At 31.3% G+C, this 16,444-nt stretch overlaps 1 protein-coding gene across 1 annotated transcript in view; it reads left to right on the top strand.

The window, feature by feature from the left end:
* LOC100197178 (serine/threonine-protein kinase mTOR) overlaps positions 1–16,444 on the top strand; it is a 141,759-nt gene that overhangs the window by 56,233 nt on the left and 69,082 nt on the right. The window contains exons 11-13 of the mRNA XM_065813156.1: positions 6,924–6,991; positions 15,791–15,883; positions 15,998–16,078. Coding sequence (XP_065669228.1) covers positions 6,924–6,991; positions 15,791–15,883; positions 15,998–16,078 — 242 coding nt within the window. The remainder of the gene's footprint in view (positions 1–6,923; positions 6,992–15,790; positions 15,884–15,997; positions 16,079–16,444) is intronic.

A 16,444-nucleotide genomic window follows, 5' to 3' on the forward strand; every position in this document is an offset into this window, starting at 1 on the left:
TGGATGCTACTTCTTCTGCGTGTTGATTGAAAAAGTTGGTGCGGCATGTGAGTGTGACTCTTTCAGCGTAGCAATGGTAAAGTTGGATAGTCGTGGTTTGTGGACGATAGACATATACATTGGCTATAAATGTTTTAACAGAGTCATTAAGTGCATGCATGTTGTGCGAACACGTGTCATTTGTGGGTAATTGATAGACTCCAATTGGGTGTACTTTAGTACAATCATAAACGTCGCCAATGTAAATGCCCGTAATAAATGTTGGTAGAAAGACCAGACACCATAATATAAAAGGTACTTTCCATAATTCTCTTATTTTGAGGGTTACCCTAGACATAAATCTATGATTGTTTTGGGTTTTCTCTCTCTGTATGTTTTGACGTGTTGTGGTTAGAACTGATATATGCAAACTTTTTCCAATTTTTTTCTATCAAGGTATCTCTGGATCATTTGGGAATCAAAAATATTTTCTTCTGGCTCCCAAGTATTTTGGTTGGCGGGATAACCTTCCCATTTGACTATGTATTGGATTTTTCCTCTTCTTGTTCTTTTGTTGAGAATTTCTTCCATTCTATATATATCAGAACCAATTCCGTGAGTTTGTTCTAGAAGTGGTTCATTTTCCGGAGCGCTTGTGTTTTCTTCATGTGTTTCTTCGTTAGTTTCCTCCAAGTTGAATTCGTCACTTGTTTCTGTAGCCTCCATGAGAACTTTGGCGTTTAGAGTTATCTCTGTTGTTGGTTTTTCTTCAAAGCCAAACCATTGTTTGAAACGAGACACATGAATTAGTGTAGCTAGTTCCTTATTGTTCATGTTTTCGACTTTAAAAGTCATGGGAGATGTTTTTTCAATTAAACAAAACGGGCCGTGCCAGAAATTTACGAGTTTCTTCACCAAACCCTTTTTTGTGATCGGTGTATATACCCCTACCTTATGTCCTACCTGAAACGGATATACTTTAGCTGTTTGGTCGTAGTGGAACTTCATTTTTGTCTGTGCTTTTTGAATATTTTCCTTTGCAAGGTTATGTGATAATCTTAAACTCGTCAAGAGTTGTTGAATAGGTAAGTCGGTGTTGTCCGTTGTGTCCTTTTTCGGTATTAAAGTATTGTTGTGGGGTATTAGAGACCCAATGTAGCTATTTCTCATTAAGGTTTTTGGAACAGCCGTCCTCTTGTCATCGGTTTCTCTATCTTGCGTTTTATGGCCAATTGTCGTAACACAAATAATTTTTCTTATGGCAAATTTATCGTCAATTGGTTGAAAAATCATGGGTACATTTAATCTTTTCCCAAATTTAACCAGGTGGTTCCCACAGTCTAATACAACATTAAATTGACTCATGAAGTCATATCCCAAAATCACTGGGTGGGTTACGTTTTTAGCAATTAACATTTCATTTGTAAATATTTTGCCTCCAATATCGATGGAGCAAAAAGTTCTTCCGAGGATATAGAGCGGCGTTCCATTAGCCGTTTTTTAAACACCATAGTAAGGTAGTGGTTTGTCTATTTGATTTTTGATATTTTCAAATATAGTTTCGTCCATTACACTGCATCTGGCGCCTGTGTCCATTAGAATAAGCACCGTGATTCCGTATACTTTACCCCAGATCTCAGAACCAGGGTCACCTTCAGGATCCGATTCAAGTACGTTGGCATATCGTTGGGATGTCCGGTTACCTGAATACGAGTTATTCCTTGACACATTAGTTTGGAATTGTCGATTTGGAGAAGGAATATTATTAGATGACGTTGAGGGTGGAATATTAAGGTTCCAGCGATTAGGTTGCGGCGATATCTGTTGGTAATGAGTTTGCTTTGGGTATTGGGACATGTTCTCGGAGCATGATCTTTAGGTGTGTCCTACTCTTAGGCATCGATTACATATAACCTGACCATCACTGGTACATAGATTACGTCCGTTTAGACGAAATTTTTCATTTGAGGTAAGAAGGTTTTTGTTTCGCCTTAGCGATTCTACTTCTTTTCTACAATAGATTGTTTATGAGGATTCAAGAGTGCATCCAACTTAGCCTCTAACCGGGAGATGGTTGAATCTGATGTAACTGTGTCTTGCAATTTAGCGAACACTACTGCAGTTTGATAGTTAACTGGTTGTTTAAGTTTTAACGCATCACGTAGATTGGGCTTCAAGCCTTTGATAAATAAGTTTAGTTTTGTTTCTCCGTCTATACCGAGTTGTTGGCTCAGCTTATCTAAAGTATTAATATAGGAGGTGAGGTCGGTATCCTGCGTCAAGCTAAAGAGTTCTATTTTTCGATTCCACGCAATGTTTGCCTTGTCATAATATTGCCAAAACTGTTCTTGGAGTTGGTAGAAATCGTTTCTAATGTGAGTGGGAAGGGTTTCATAAAACACTAAGGCACTCCCTTCTAAATATAAGGGGAACGAAATTAATTTTCTTACGTCTGTCCATTGGTTGTGAAGTGCAACGCAACAGAAACTAGCTAGCCACTCTGTGATGTCTTCGTTTTCTGTTCCTTTAAATGGTTTAGGCTGTAATTCTTGAATGGGTCTTGTTACCAAGCGTTCTATGATTTGTTCTAGAGACATCTTGTTTTTTCCAGGACTATTTGTTGGAGATCGGCTATTGTCTTGTTTAAATGGGTTGGTTTCGGATACGTCTAACGCGTGATTTGAGTCAGAGGAGGAATCACTGAAAGAGTTGTGAATGTTGTTGGCGGTATCGGAACAAGGATTAGGTTCGGTGAACAGGCAGATTTTTCCCGATCGTAGGCGACTCATACGTAAATATCAATGTTTAATTTCAGTATTATATCTAGTTCATATACTAATTGCGGGTTTCGTCTAATGTATTTAAAGTTGAACTAACGAATGTCAATCTTTACTTACAGTGCTGAATCGATCAGTCCAAGCAGAGATAAAATCCACTTGAATCCGGGCAGTGCCCCCAAAATGTTACACGGTAACTTTATTTTAAATATTTATTTATATATATAGATCATACACCATAAGTCTGAACTCGATATTGTTTCTTTGCATATATAATATTATTACAACATATAATAAACTAATACAACATGTTCGTTCCTCGAGTGCCACTATACAACTTTATCTCTCTCTTCCACTTAACTAACTCACTCTCTGACTGTCTCTGATTCTCTCCAACTTTTTCTCTCTTTCTCTGACTGTCACTCTACTGTTTTATATATTTCTAGGACGCTAGACGCGTCTCAGTTCGTAAACAAGTTGTTTAGTAACCATCGTTTCTTGGCGTTTTTGTTGAGTGAATTGTTTTTTTATATCTTCTTTTTGTGCACGCTTGAGTGAGTATGGTTATTATCTACACGCTTGAGTGGCTTTTAATTTAATAAAAGTATTTGGTAAAAATGAACATTACACATCTCATAAACACTGAAATATTGTCCACCCCCTCCTCCTCCTCTCACATGCAAATAATTGTGACACCTAATATTTATTGTTTTTTTTTCTATTTTTAGTTTCTTACGTCAAGATTATCACAGACTGCTTGACTAGATGGAACTCGAAGTCCATGATGATCCTCTGTAATTCGGTTGAGAGAAGACAGTAAATGTGAATTTGCTGATGTCATCCCGACAGAGTCAGTTTTTACTTTTGGCGGAAGTTCAACCCATCTTGGATTCATTCTGGCAAGTCAGCAAGGCCTTTTTTTGCTGACAAGCATCCTACACTTCATCTTGCCTGCAGCCAACTGGTCAATCTTCAGATGAAGCTAAACTCCATTGCTCAATCAGACATACAATCTGCCACAAAAGACTTTGTCCAAATTCTGACTGGTGAGCTGAATAGGCGATTTCCAAACAGCGGAACAAAGAATCACCACCATGCCATGGGAAATTTTCTCCAACCCTTTTTCAAGGGTGCATTGGTGAAAAAGTATGGTGATTTGGAAAGGCTCAAGGACAGGTTGGTGAATGAGCATCCAAGTCATCAAGAATATTTGTCCCAAATCAGGAATGCTTCCCTTAATCTGAGTGGGTCTGGGTTTGACCTTGATGAAGCTGAAAAATGGCATTAGAAATGTCTGGAGAAGAAATTCTGTTCAGGGATGGAAAGTCAAAAATTGAAATTGAGTTAGACACATACAAAGGTCTCCTTCGTCCCGATTCCTCAAACACTGATATCCTAAAGTGATGGGAAGCCCATGCAAAAATGATTCCTCTACTTTCCCAAGTTGCAAGAAAATACTTGGGCATTCCTTTAACTTCTGCATCAAGTGAAAGGGCAGCTGCAGGCAGTGTGGTCACTGATTCAAGAACAAAATTGGATCCCCAAAATGTTGACAAAATTGTTTACCTCAAGACCAACATTGGAAAAATGAATAATGCACGATCTGCTTTGACAATTGAAACAGCAGAAGAGGAAACAGAATAGAAATCCAAGACCTTCCAAAAAGATCAATCTGCTGTCACTCCACTACGACAAAACAAGAGGATCCGAACAAACAGTGGTTCCATTGATATTTCTGACGATTAAACTTAATTTGTACATATGTAAATTGTAATACAAATCGATTACAATAATAGTTGTTACAAAGAATAAAATCTAAAAAAAGTTTTATATATTTACTTTTCTGTTTTGCATAATTTTTACGCTCTTAAATCCATTAAAAATGGTCTAAAACTGGCCATTAAAAATGGTCTAAATACTTCGAAAAAAATTTGAAATACCTCGGAAAAAAATTTGAACATTTTCGAAGTCCGAATTTGCTTTGATTGACTTCAAAACCTTGACTTTGATTTTCGTAGTTACAAATGTACACTTCGAAACTTTGACTTTGAAAGACTTCGTCACCCGTAATGCAGAAGCTCAGTATAGATCATGATGTTTTGACCAAAACTCTCAAACAACCAAAAATTCTTTTTGATCAAGAAAGGCTCAAATAAAGGTTACGTAGAGACTTTGTTTTCCGGAAATCTTGTTTGTATAAGTTGTAATCAATTTTGATACATTGAGTCATTTGATGATTCTGTAAAAATTCTATTCATTTTAATAGGGGCATCAAAATTAATATTTAGAGAATAAATGTTCATCTAAATTTCAATAATTAAATGTTAAAACTAGTGGTTTGTGGTCAACTATTTACTGGTGGTTTGTGGTCAACTTTGACAATTAGGTTAGAACATTCCATGACAAACATTTTGCAACTTTCTAAACCATTTAACAAAGCTAAAGATTCACCTTCAATAGGAGTATATGAACTTTCAGTATCTTTGTAAACTAAGAACCAGCATGAATGATTTACCAATAAGATGGGCTACATTTTTATCAATATTTTAATAAAAAAAGTTATACTAATTCAAGTTTTATTTTTTTTATTTTACCTGAATTTTTATGATATTTGTAAATAATGAGTATATTTTATGTATTTTTAATTTAAACTTTTTGTGTGGTTTTTAAAATGTTAATTACTTCTTTAAAATATCGTTAAAATAAACATTATTACTTCATTAATATACTGTTTAAAATGTCTTTGCAATGACATCGCAAATGGCGGTCGCTTTTTTGTAACGGTGAAAAAGAAAGAAAAAAGAATCATCTAGAAAAAAACAAAAACTATTAAAAGTAAAAAAGAAAAATATAAATATATTAAAGAATAAATGAAAGCATTAACAAAATTAAGCCAAAAGAAAAAAAAAGAAAAAAAAATGTCAATCAAATACAACAAAAAGATATCTTTAAATTAAAATGTATGAGAAAAAAAAAGAAGTTAAATGCTAAACAAAGTTAAGAAAAATATGGAATGTTTTTATAAATTTGAAAAGTCGAAGATGTAACAAAAATATATTCTTTTTAAAATTTATTTCTATGTTTAAATGTTGTGTAATTTTATTTTTTCTGTGATTTTGTCCCTATTTTTATGTTTTTTATTATTATGATATATGTTTTGTTTTGTGTGTGTGTGTGTGTGTTTGTATTGTGTTTTAATGTTACTGATTTTCTTGTTTGTTGACTTTTCCTATACATTTTTACCCACCTAATCTATTTTTATCTGTTAGTTGGAGATTTTAATTATTTTATATTAGAGTGTGACGTGTTTATTTTAAGTTTTTTGGATTATTATTGTAACGGTTGTATTCTTGTAGTATTGATTATAGTTGTTAGTATTATTATTATTTTTATTTTTTATATTCAGTCTTGTTTTTCTTTATTTTTTTTTTGTTTGTTTTTTTGTTGTTGTTTATTATAATTTTTTGTAAAAAAATCTAAAAAATCTCCTCGGATGTACTTATTCTTTATTTTACTTTGTATATATGTTAAATATTTAAAACTATTTAATTCTTTCTGTTTATTTTAGTTAATTGGTTTTATTTAGTGTAAATTTATAAATATTATACTCAATATATTATTTTTTATGATTATAGTGTTATCATTATTATTAATTCATTGTTGATCATTTTTATTATTATTTGTGTTAAAAAATATTTTTTTATATCAACTTATAGGTATTTACTTAATATTAGTTTTATAACTATTTGTAAATGACCGTGGATGTAATATCGTTTTCCAAAATACATTGATTGATTGAATGATTGATTGATATTAAGTTATTTAAATATTACCAAACAGAAAAGTTTTTAGCTTAACATAAATAGCATAACCCCATACACAATCAGCAAAATTGCTGATTTTACGTACACAATCAGCAAAATTGCTGATTTCACTGCTGATCCAACTGTCTAAGATTTTTATTTTTCAAAGTTACAGAAAAGTACTGTGAATTTATGCAATACCAATTTAAAAAAAAAAGAATAATTATTTTAATGCTTGTATAAATACATTGTTTTTTAAGTAATTACATCATAATATAGTAATTGTTTTGAAAAAATCATTTGATATTATTTTTTGATAAACTATGCACAAAAGAATTTGAACTTTTTTTTCTTTTTTTTTTAGTCCTGCTTTGACAGCATCGCTCCAAGAATTAGCTGAAGCAATGCCAAAGATGAAAAAACAAATTCAAAGTATTTTGAATTTATTTATGTCTATTATATTATTTTTTATATATGATATTAGTATATATCCAGATAAAAAGGACTTTTATTACAGTAAAAAAAAGTTGTTTTTTTTTTTCAATATTTTTTGTTTTTTTCTTTTTCTGGAAAACTTTCTGGATTAAAGTTGACATTTTAACACCTAAAACATATCAAGATAATGTGACATATTAGGACAGTGATGGCCTAAATCTTCTAAAAAAAGAGTATATATATATATATATATATATATAAGGGTGAGGTGAAAATTACCTTTTTCAGGGTTTGTTATGGGTCCTGAAAGTTATTACTTCCTTGAAAAATTGTACCTTTAAAATTTTGTTATAATTGAGTAGGATTTATAGACATAGCCTATTTTTTTGTCCTTTAAAAAAGTATTGATCAAATGACAAGTAAGCCTATATGATATACAAGTGTATTCCATTATCTGGCCCAAGTTCAAATATTTATGTCTGTTTTGTAGCACTTTAGTACTTTCCTTAATTTATGTTAATTTATGTTAATGATTATTTGTCATCTTTGAAAATTTTGATGGTGTATAAATTTTATCTTGACATTTTATTGTTGCAAAAAATTATAGATATTGGATGTACATAATATTTATTTTAACATATTTTATCATCTTAACATTAACATATTTTATCATTTAGAAATGGTAGCTGATGCTGTGCTATTATCTTTTTTAAAAAAAATTGTTCTAACTTTATGGTTTCCTTTTTGTCTATATTTCCAATTATCATATTCTATAATTCATATTTTTAATTCATATTTTTTCAGTTAAAATGTTCCATACTAATTATGGAACTTCAACATTTTATTGAGTTTTACTTTTTTGTGGTTTCTGTTTTTTATATTAACACATTTTCATGGGCAAGTATCAAATACTTCTTATGCATAAGACTTTTTTATGCAAATGGCATTTATTTTTCATTTAAATATTTTAAGAGCCTGTGGTGGATCTACCAATTTGGATAATTTGATAAGAAAATTGTTCCAGGTTATTTTTATTATTTTTTTTAAATATCTTTACTTCTAAAAAGACTGCAAGCATCCACTATTAGAGGTAGAAGTTACTGGAAGAGAAAAGATTAACAGATGACTTGAAAGATTACAAATTATATGAATCAAGAAAATAAGGTGAAGGGAGCAAATTTCAAAGAACCAATTTTTGAGGAAAAATTTAGTTGAATAAGAATTTTCAGAGCGCTTAGGAACAGTCACAGTAAAAGGATGAGACTTAATTGAATGGCAAGTAACACAGGAATGAATTTTAGTAAATGGCACAAGAGATGTTAGCTCTTTAGAGCAGCCACCTTTATAGTATTTATAGAAAGGAGAAAGAGAAACAACATTACAATAATGTGACAATAGTTAAAGATTGGCTGCAAGAGCAAGTCCAACTATGTTTAAATGGGTTTTTGCACTTTCTTTAAAAGAGAAAAGGCATTATTTGAAGATTTGCTCCAGATATGGCAACAGTATTCCATTCAAGGATGGATTTGAGATTTATAGAGATAAAGAATAGAATCCAGAGTAAGAAAGTGGCAAACACAATAAAGAGATGCAACCTTAGCAGATGCTAATAACCTTAGGAGGTGCAATCAATTTGATATATGGTTTCCAAGAAAGATCAAAAGTAAGAGTTAATCCTAGAAGACTAAGGTTAAATCACTCATAGAATACATTACTGTTCATAAATGTAGGAAGATCTAGGTTGTTGTGATAAGGATTAGCTGAAAAAAATTGAGTTTTAAGTTAAAGCTCACCAGCCACTAAGAGCCCCATGCTGTAGCAGAAGTGAGATCCTTTTCAAGCTCAAATGCCTCTTCCAAGCAATCCAAACAAAGAGGGTGTAGGCTTCTTAGAGAGCTTATGGAAAAGACTAGCATGCAAAACTTTATCAAAGGCTTTAGAAATGTTGAGAGCAATTCCTCTTAACTTCTCCAGATCTATCTAGTACTCGACAAAACCTGTAAGTTATTACTGTTAACAAATCAGCAGAAGAACAAGAAGTCTTTTTTAGTTAAAGACTCAAAAACCTTTCTTATTATAAAAAGAAGACTAATAGGGTGGTATTTAGGCGAGTCAAATCGCTCTCCAGTATTTTTGAAAATAGATACCCTTTTCCAACAGACTGGAAAACAAGGCTCTGATAAGCACTTGTTAAATAGTTTTAATAGTATAGATGACATCTCCAGAGAACACTACTGCAATACTATAACAGGTATGTTGTCTAGACCACAAGTTGTAGAAGATCTGAGCAGGAAATAATTTTAGATACAGAAGCTGGAGTGATATGAATGTCAAGCAATCAATTAGCCTGTTTGTTGGCTATATCAGGTAGGATGTGATTTATGGAATCAAGAGATAAGATTGATAAAAAGTTCTTCACAAACAAATCAGTATTTTCTTTAGGTGAGGTAACGAAATCTGAACCATGCAAGAGAGAAGGAATAACAGATTTACCTATGTTATAGACACTATTAAAGATTCTCCTGAAGTCTTGGGAGCCTAGTTTTCAAGAGAAAATACAAGAATTTTGTGACCTGAGAATAGCGGGTTTTGGCTTTAGACAAAACCTTTTTACAATAATTTCTCGCAGTAGTAAATAGATGTCTGTAAATAGATATGAAAGTAATGGTTTTGATTAATAATTGCAGCAGCACAATAAGAGGAAAATCATGGAGAAGAGTGAGGCATGACTTGGAATTGTTGAGAGCGAATAAAAGATTCCATGCCAGCTTGAATCCAAGAAGTTATGTAGGAAGTGCATATGTCAGCAAGAAGGCGAAAGATTTCTACCTAAGGGCCATCACGAAGAAAATCACGGAAAGAGTCCTAGTCAGCTATAAGGTAGTTGTTAGAGGTACGATGATAGGAGAATTCTGATGAAAAAGAAGAATGAGATAATAGTTTTAGAGAGATCAAACCGGGATCAGAAGCACCTAAGGTTGAATGTGGAGAAATTGAGCACTGACTAGGATCAAAAACAAGACATAAGTCGAGTAGAGAAGGTAAATGGTTCGGATTGTCTGAAAAGCAAGTTGGAAAGTGGACTATTTGTGTTAGAGATTGAGAAAGGCAAAAGTTGTGTGCCTACAGAGTCACTGACACTTGAGCCAAGCCATTCAGTGTGATGAGCATTAAAGTCACCAACAGCGATATTGGCTGATGGATAAAGAGAGAGGGCCTGGTCAATATGAACAGAAATAATATTAAAAAGAGTGCATTTATGAGATAAAGGAGAGCAATAAAGATCAAAGAGAAAGGGAATAGAGTGAAGTGGTGCTAAACAAAAGCACATAAAAGTATAGGCTGTGGATTCAAACCTAGTTTCCCAACAAATGAGATATTTTTTACGAATGTAAATGCCCAGGCCAAGCATGTGGCTATTGGGGTCTTTACGAATAAAAGGAAGATAACCATCAATACTAAGATTAAAAGATGAGACAGATAAAATCAAATTATTCTCACAAAGAGCAAGAAGGTCTGGTGAACTTTGCAAGAGAAAAGTTAATTCAAAGACCACGAATATTAGTGAATGATTTAGAGGTCTTGGTGATGACAATGGTTTTTAGTGTTTTACAGTTTTTGATATTTTAGTCATTTTTTAAATTGGTTAAAGAACTTGCCTCAAAGCACAGATAATACTCAGTATTCTATCTATTAAACAAGTAATTTTTTCATTACTAATAAAAAACCCTAAACTGTAACAAAAGGCTCTAAATGTGGTCTTGACAATGCCCACCAAATGTACAAACAGGGACATCATCCATGCGCAATAGGGTGTCCCAAAAAATGATGAAAACTTGAAAATCAAGAGACTATACCTTCCAAACTATGTGATTTGGTCTATGAAAATAGAATATATAAAAAAATTTGATTCAAAGTTAGCAAATTTGCTAGATGTGTAATTATAAATTCAGAGAGACTTATACTTTTTTACGGTTTACATTCTTATTAAATTAAACGCATAGGAAAACAGTTATAAAGTATATGCTTTTGTGAGTTGATCTTTTGGCATTTTGGTATGTAATTTTTTTCTATGATCTTTTGCAACAAGCATTATATTTTACCTTTGATCATCATTTGTAGATGCCTTCACAAAGTCTTGTATAAGCTTGATGTTTCTTTCTGGGCAGTCGTTAGAAGTAGAGAGATATTTAACAAATAAGCATAACTTACAATAACTTTCATTGTTATCCCAAGATTTTACTCTACCATAAACCCATTGTTTAATTTCGCTTTTTGAAATTCCAATAATTTTAAAAAGATACCAAGACACTGGACCAACCAGAAGAGATAGTGTTGTTTCAGAATCAAGAACTGGAGTAATTTGAGGATTCCCAATATGGAATCTAGGCATAGGAAATTCAAGTAGGTTATTAATCGTTTTTATTTTTTCATTGTCTTCAACGTCACTATCTCCAATTGCTAATACAACAAGCTGAGGAATTAAGTACCAAGAGTGTCGTTTTATACTCTTTGTTAAAGACTGTCCTAATTGGTCATTGTGTTGCTCTTGTATTTTAAGACTTGCCCTGAAAGCATTAAGGTCATTCTTGGGTGCTTTTGCGTAAAGAATGGTAGCATTTTCTTCATTTTCTGTCATTATTTTAATAACATTTTTTGTCATTTCTAATGTCAGGAAGTAAAGTCCGTCTACCATAAAACGTGCCTCATGACAAGCGCCAGGTTGATGGAATTTAAATTAGTTACATTTCCACCAATATAAAAAACAAGAAGCTGGCAAAGGTTTCTATAATCACCTCTTGCAAATGTATTTTTGAACAGAGCTTTTGAACAGAAAGTAAGGGCATCTTTTGCAAGAGTGTGCAACACTGAATCAACTTCTAGGTTATCCCAACTCGTTTTTACTATAATAATTAGAGTGTTTACTTCTGTACAAACATTGTTCCACTTTTTTTTAAACTTTGAATATAATGCTCTATGGGGACCTTTTGTCTTTCCTGTGAGTACTTCCATGAAGTGAGACATATGCAGCTCATATATGTTATGCATGCATAACAACCATATTAAAGGAATGTTAAGTTTTACGCTCAGCAATTGAATTGCCTCAGCATATTTCCGTGTATTACTACTGGTTGTATCGCAGCAGCAAGCAAACAGTTGATTAACACACTTATAATATTCTAATAATTTTATTAGTTCAATTGCTTGGCATGTTCTAGTATCATTTTTTAATTGGACAACCCCAAGCAATATATCGTCAAAATCTGGAGCATCTGGAGAACTAACGCTCACTGCCAATCTGTGATAAACAACAGATATTTGAAGGTCTTCTGAAATTTCATTAACTAGTTTAGTGTCAAAATGCAGAACTAAAACAAAATATGAACAGAAGACCTAGAGATGTTTATTTCTTTAAAATTATAATTAGATTTGGAAAGAATGGCAGACATAATTGCAGTCTGAGGTCATATTCCAATATTATATCTTGCTGCCACAATTGATGTTGCTTCAATAAGCTCATCAGGGGTAAGCTCTATGATTATTTTAGTCATTTTCTTTAATCTAAATGTGTTTAATAAATAAATTTTTTATTTAAACTTGTTAATATGCCTCTATTAATATTAAAGTTGTTCTGGAAATAAAATAAATACTTGATAATAAATAAAAATTATTTTTAATAGCGTAGTAAAAGTTGTTCACAATTACCTTTTTTTTTTTTCATCTGTTTTTTAATCATCTGTTGAAGAGTCAAATTTGCAGTAGGCTATTTCAAATCCATCTAAAATTTCACTAAATATTGATATATATTTTTTTAATTTAGATATTTTTGTTAATTCACCTCCCCAAGGCCCAGCAGGCCACTACAGATGAGGAGGCTACTTAATTGTGGTTATATACTACTACTCTGTGGATATACTACTATCCTGGCTTCCTTGAACTTCACAAATCTCTTTTTGTTTTTGTTTTTCTATTGTTAGAAATCTGAACCTCCTCTTTTCAGTGCTAGCTCTGTAAGCTGCATCATCTTTTTCCTCAACGAACATTTTCCTTTCCTTTATTTGGTCTTTAAAGAATTCTAAATCATTTTCAACTAGTTCTAGATCATTATTAGCTGCTCTTATTTTCTGCTCAAAATTCATTTTTGAAATATTAAAAAGATTACTTAATTTGAACTTAAATTCTTCTGCTAGAATGTTATGCTTTGTTTTATCTTTAAACTCAAATGATTTCATTTTTAGCATTTTAGTGTATTTTTAAATGAACTTCTTTAATTTATCCCGACCTAAATCTGTAGCTTTTTCCTAATTTAAAATTTTTCCTAGTTTAAAAATAGGTAATATCTCAACACATTTCCCACAGAAGGCAGTTGGTTTGTTGGCAATTTGTTTATAGGATAATTAAGAAGGTAAACAGTTTTTCCAGGACTAATAGAGCAGTTGTATTTTCTCTTTGCACCTTTTGCAAATTTATAAACATTCATAAGCTTATCTAATAAATCTTTCAGTATGTTTTAACAACAATGCTTTTTTCATAACAATTCTTCAAAAGCGAAAGTAATAAAAATATGGAAAAAATTGTTATATCCAAATTTTCAAAACATACATCTTGCAATTGGCGACTAGATAAATCATAACATATGGGTATTTTTTTTTTCTACAGACCAAATTCCAACCATTTTAGGGTATAGTCTTTTTTTTTGGGACACCCTTATGCGCAATATAGCACTGTTTGTACTCTGATATTTTACAGCTGTTGATGGAATCAGCCTCTCTGAGAGCTACCACAGAGTTCGGGAAACCTGACTTCTAGTCGGCCTCAGAACCATAAAATGTCAGAAACAAAAAATTTTTTTAGAGCTGTACCCCCATCAGGAGATAACAAAATGAGTTGCCTAGTCATAAAAACAGAGACACAAGCAAAACCCATGCATTTAGTCAAGAAGATCCAGCATTCAATATTCTAAACTGGAAACAATGTATTATAAATACATTTACACTAGCTTATTTGATAAGGGGTGCGAAGCTGGTCGACAGACAAAATCTGTTTACCCCTTAAGTCTTTGCCTTGGAGGCCTTCTACAAGACAGTAGCCTAATGCGTTTAATGTCTGCCTAAGATGAGTATTTTTATCAAGACACCATCTCTAGTCTTCACTCAATCAAATGCCCCAAGGCAGAGAAGTCAGAGTTGGCATTTTCTGGCCTTTGCCTAAAAAGTGTGTCCTACAAGGCACCAGGTCATAATACAGGTTGTACTGAGTCACATGTTACCAGTAACAGGCCTTGTTTTAAATAAGAAATGGCTTAAGGCATTAGCTCATTGTGGTTTTGACGTCATAAAATTGTCTTTATTGTTTATTTTTTTATTTAAATACATTAACTTTTTTAACTACCCCAATATAATAAATTACCGCAAAACAAGTTAATTTTTTTAATTAAGAAAAAAAATCTGGAAGTGTTTTTTTCTAAATGTACATATTGTTGAATGTCTATTTTCTTACAATTTTTTTTTTTCAATATTAAATAACTAAATTTAAAATTAAATTTTCTTTGTTTTTTCTTGACTTATTACATTTGTAAATAGCGCAAATATCAAATGTAATTGTTATGCAAACTTTTTTACTTAATCGTCATTCAAACTTCTTAAGTGGTTTTTATAAAGTTAATTACTTCTTTTATCTTACCACCTAAACGATATCTTTAGACTTAAAAAATTTAATTATTAAAAAATGATAAAAATTGACTGGGCAGAAATGGCTAACCGCTTATGTTAAATGGCTTAGTGCATACGTAAATGACACGCCAGTTTACCCTTTAAAACAAGGTCTGTAGCAGCAGTATGACTTGACCTGACATATAAGCAAGTTAGAAGGATAACTTCAGAAAAAAGAGGGATGTTGGTAACAGTTTGTTGTGCAGTTAAGTAACAGATGAAGCAAGCGTTTTATTGATTAAACAAACCAGATAAATTTTTTCTGTGTAGATATGTTCCTTGGTTACTGCAAAGGATTCCTAAATATAATAATATTTGTATTTTTTCTTGTTGACATTTTATACCTGAAAATAGCAATAGGAGCATCTCTAACCATTAGAACGTTGTAAAAAAATAGTAAAAAAAAACTTCTCTAATAGAATTGTTAAAAATAGTTTTTATATAAGTTAAATGCTGGTTTTAACACGCAGATTTTTGATGTATTTTTTTTATTTTTACAAAATTTTTTTTGAAGAAGAAAGCATTACTATATTAGACAGTCATGCGTACTAAAATTAAAACAAAATAATATATTTTAAGAATTTAGTACATTAAACAAAACATATTAAATAGAATTTATCTAGCAAAATCACTCTTGTGAGCTTCTCTAAAATTTTTCAAATTGTTTTTTAGAAAAAAGTGGGACCTCTTAATCTATCACAATCATTTTCAAATATGATTGTACTTTTGATATTAAATACACACAACTTTTAGGATCCGTAACAAAGAGACAAAAAAATTTAATATTTTTATCTACATGCACACAAACATACACACACACCTTATTTATATTATTATTTATAAAAATACACAAAAACGATTCAGGCAATGTATTCCAACATATTTTGATATATTGAAATATTGAAGTGCATTGCAGTGAAATATCGAAGTGTATTTCACATGTATTTCAGTGTATAAGAATATAAACAAGCATTTAAACATATTTAAAAAAAAAAAAGTTTAACTTTACGATTAATAAATACTGTTAATATTAATAAATTTTTAGTGATAATTTTTAAAAACCTTATAACAATATTTTTTATAGATGGTTTGATAATATTGTTAACAAACATTCTTGAACCAAGGCCTACTCGGCAAACAGGTCTTCCAAAAAGTGCTGCAGCTACTACTACTGCAGGTTTGTTTGAAAGTTTTATTTTATTTAAGCGTTAAATTTTTCAAATTAAAAACATAATTTTTTAGACAAGCTTGATATGAACTTATTTAAGTTAAAGATGTGGAATTGTTTTAGTTTCTGGTACCACAAGTGCTGATGAGGATATTGCTATGACGACATTAGCTCTGCGAACACTTGGAACATTTGATTTTGAAGGTATTATTTTTTTGTAATTTTTCTGCATTGACTTTATTGCATTGTAATGTTTTAGTCAGCTTACATAGTAATCTATTTTTAATTAATTTTATATTAATGTTTTTTGAAATAGTAAACAGTATGTATTGCATATTTATGCATGTTATATAATGTAAAATTGTGTACTTGCAAAAAATAATATTTAAAGTTTGTTCATTCCCAAATCCCACTTTGTCCATTGTAATTAGAGTTTTGCAAAAGTAGTTTTAGAAAACAGCTTTTTTCTGTTTTACATTAAAAAAAAAAACAGTTGTTAACAGCTGTTTTTGTGGAATATACAAAAAACAGTCTGATTTCTAGCATTATTTTTTATTATAGTAAAATTTA

This window comes from Hydra vulgaris, chromosome 12 (genome assembly GCF_038396675.1).
Source record: "Hydra vulgaris chromosome 12, alternate assembly HydraT2T_AEP".
NCBI lineage: Eukaryota > Metazoa > Cnidaria > Hydrozoa > Anthoathecata > Hydridae > Hydra > Hydra vulgaris.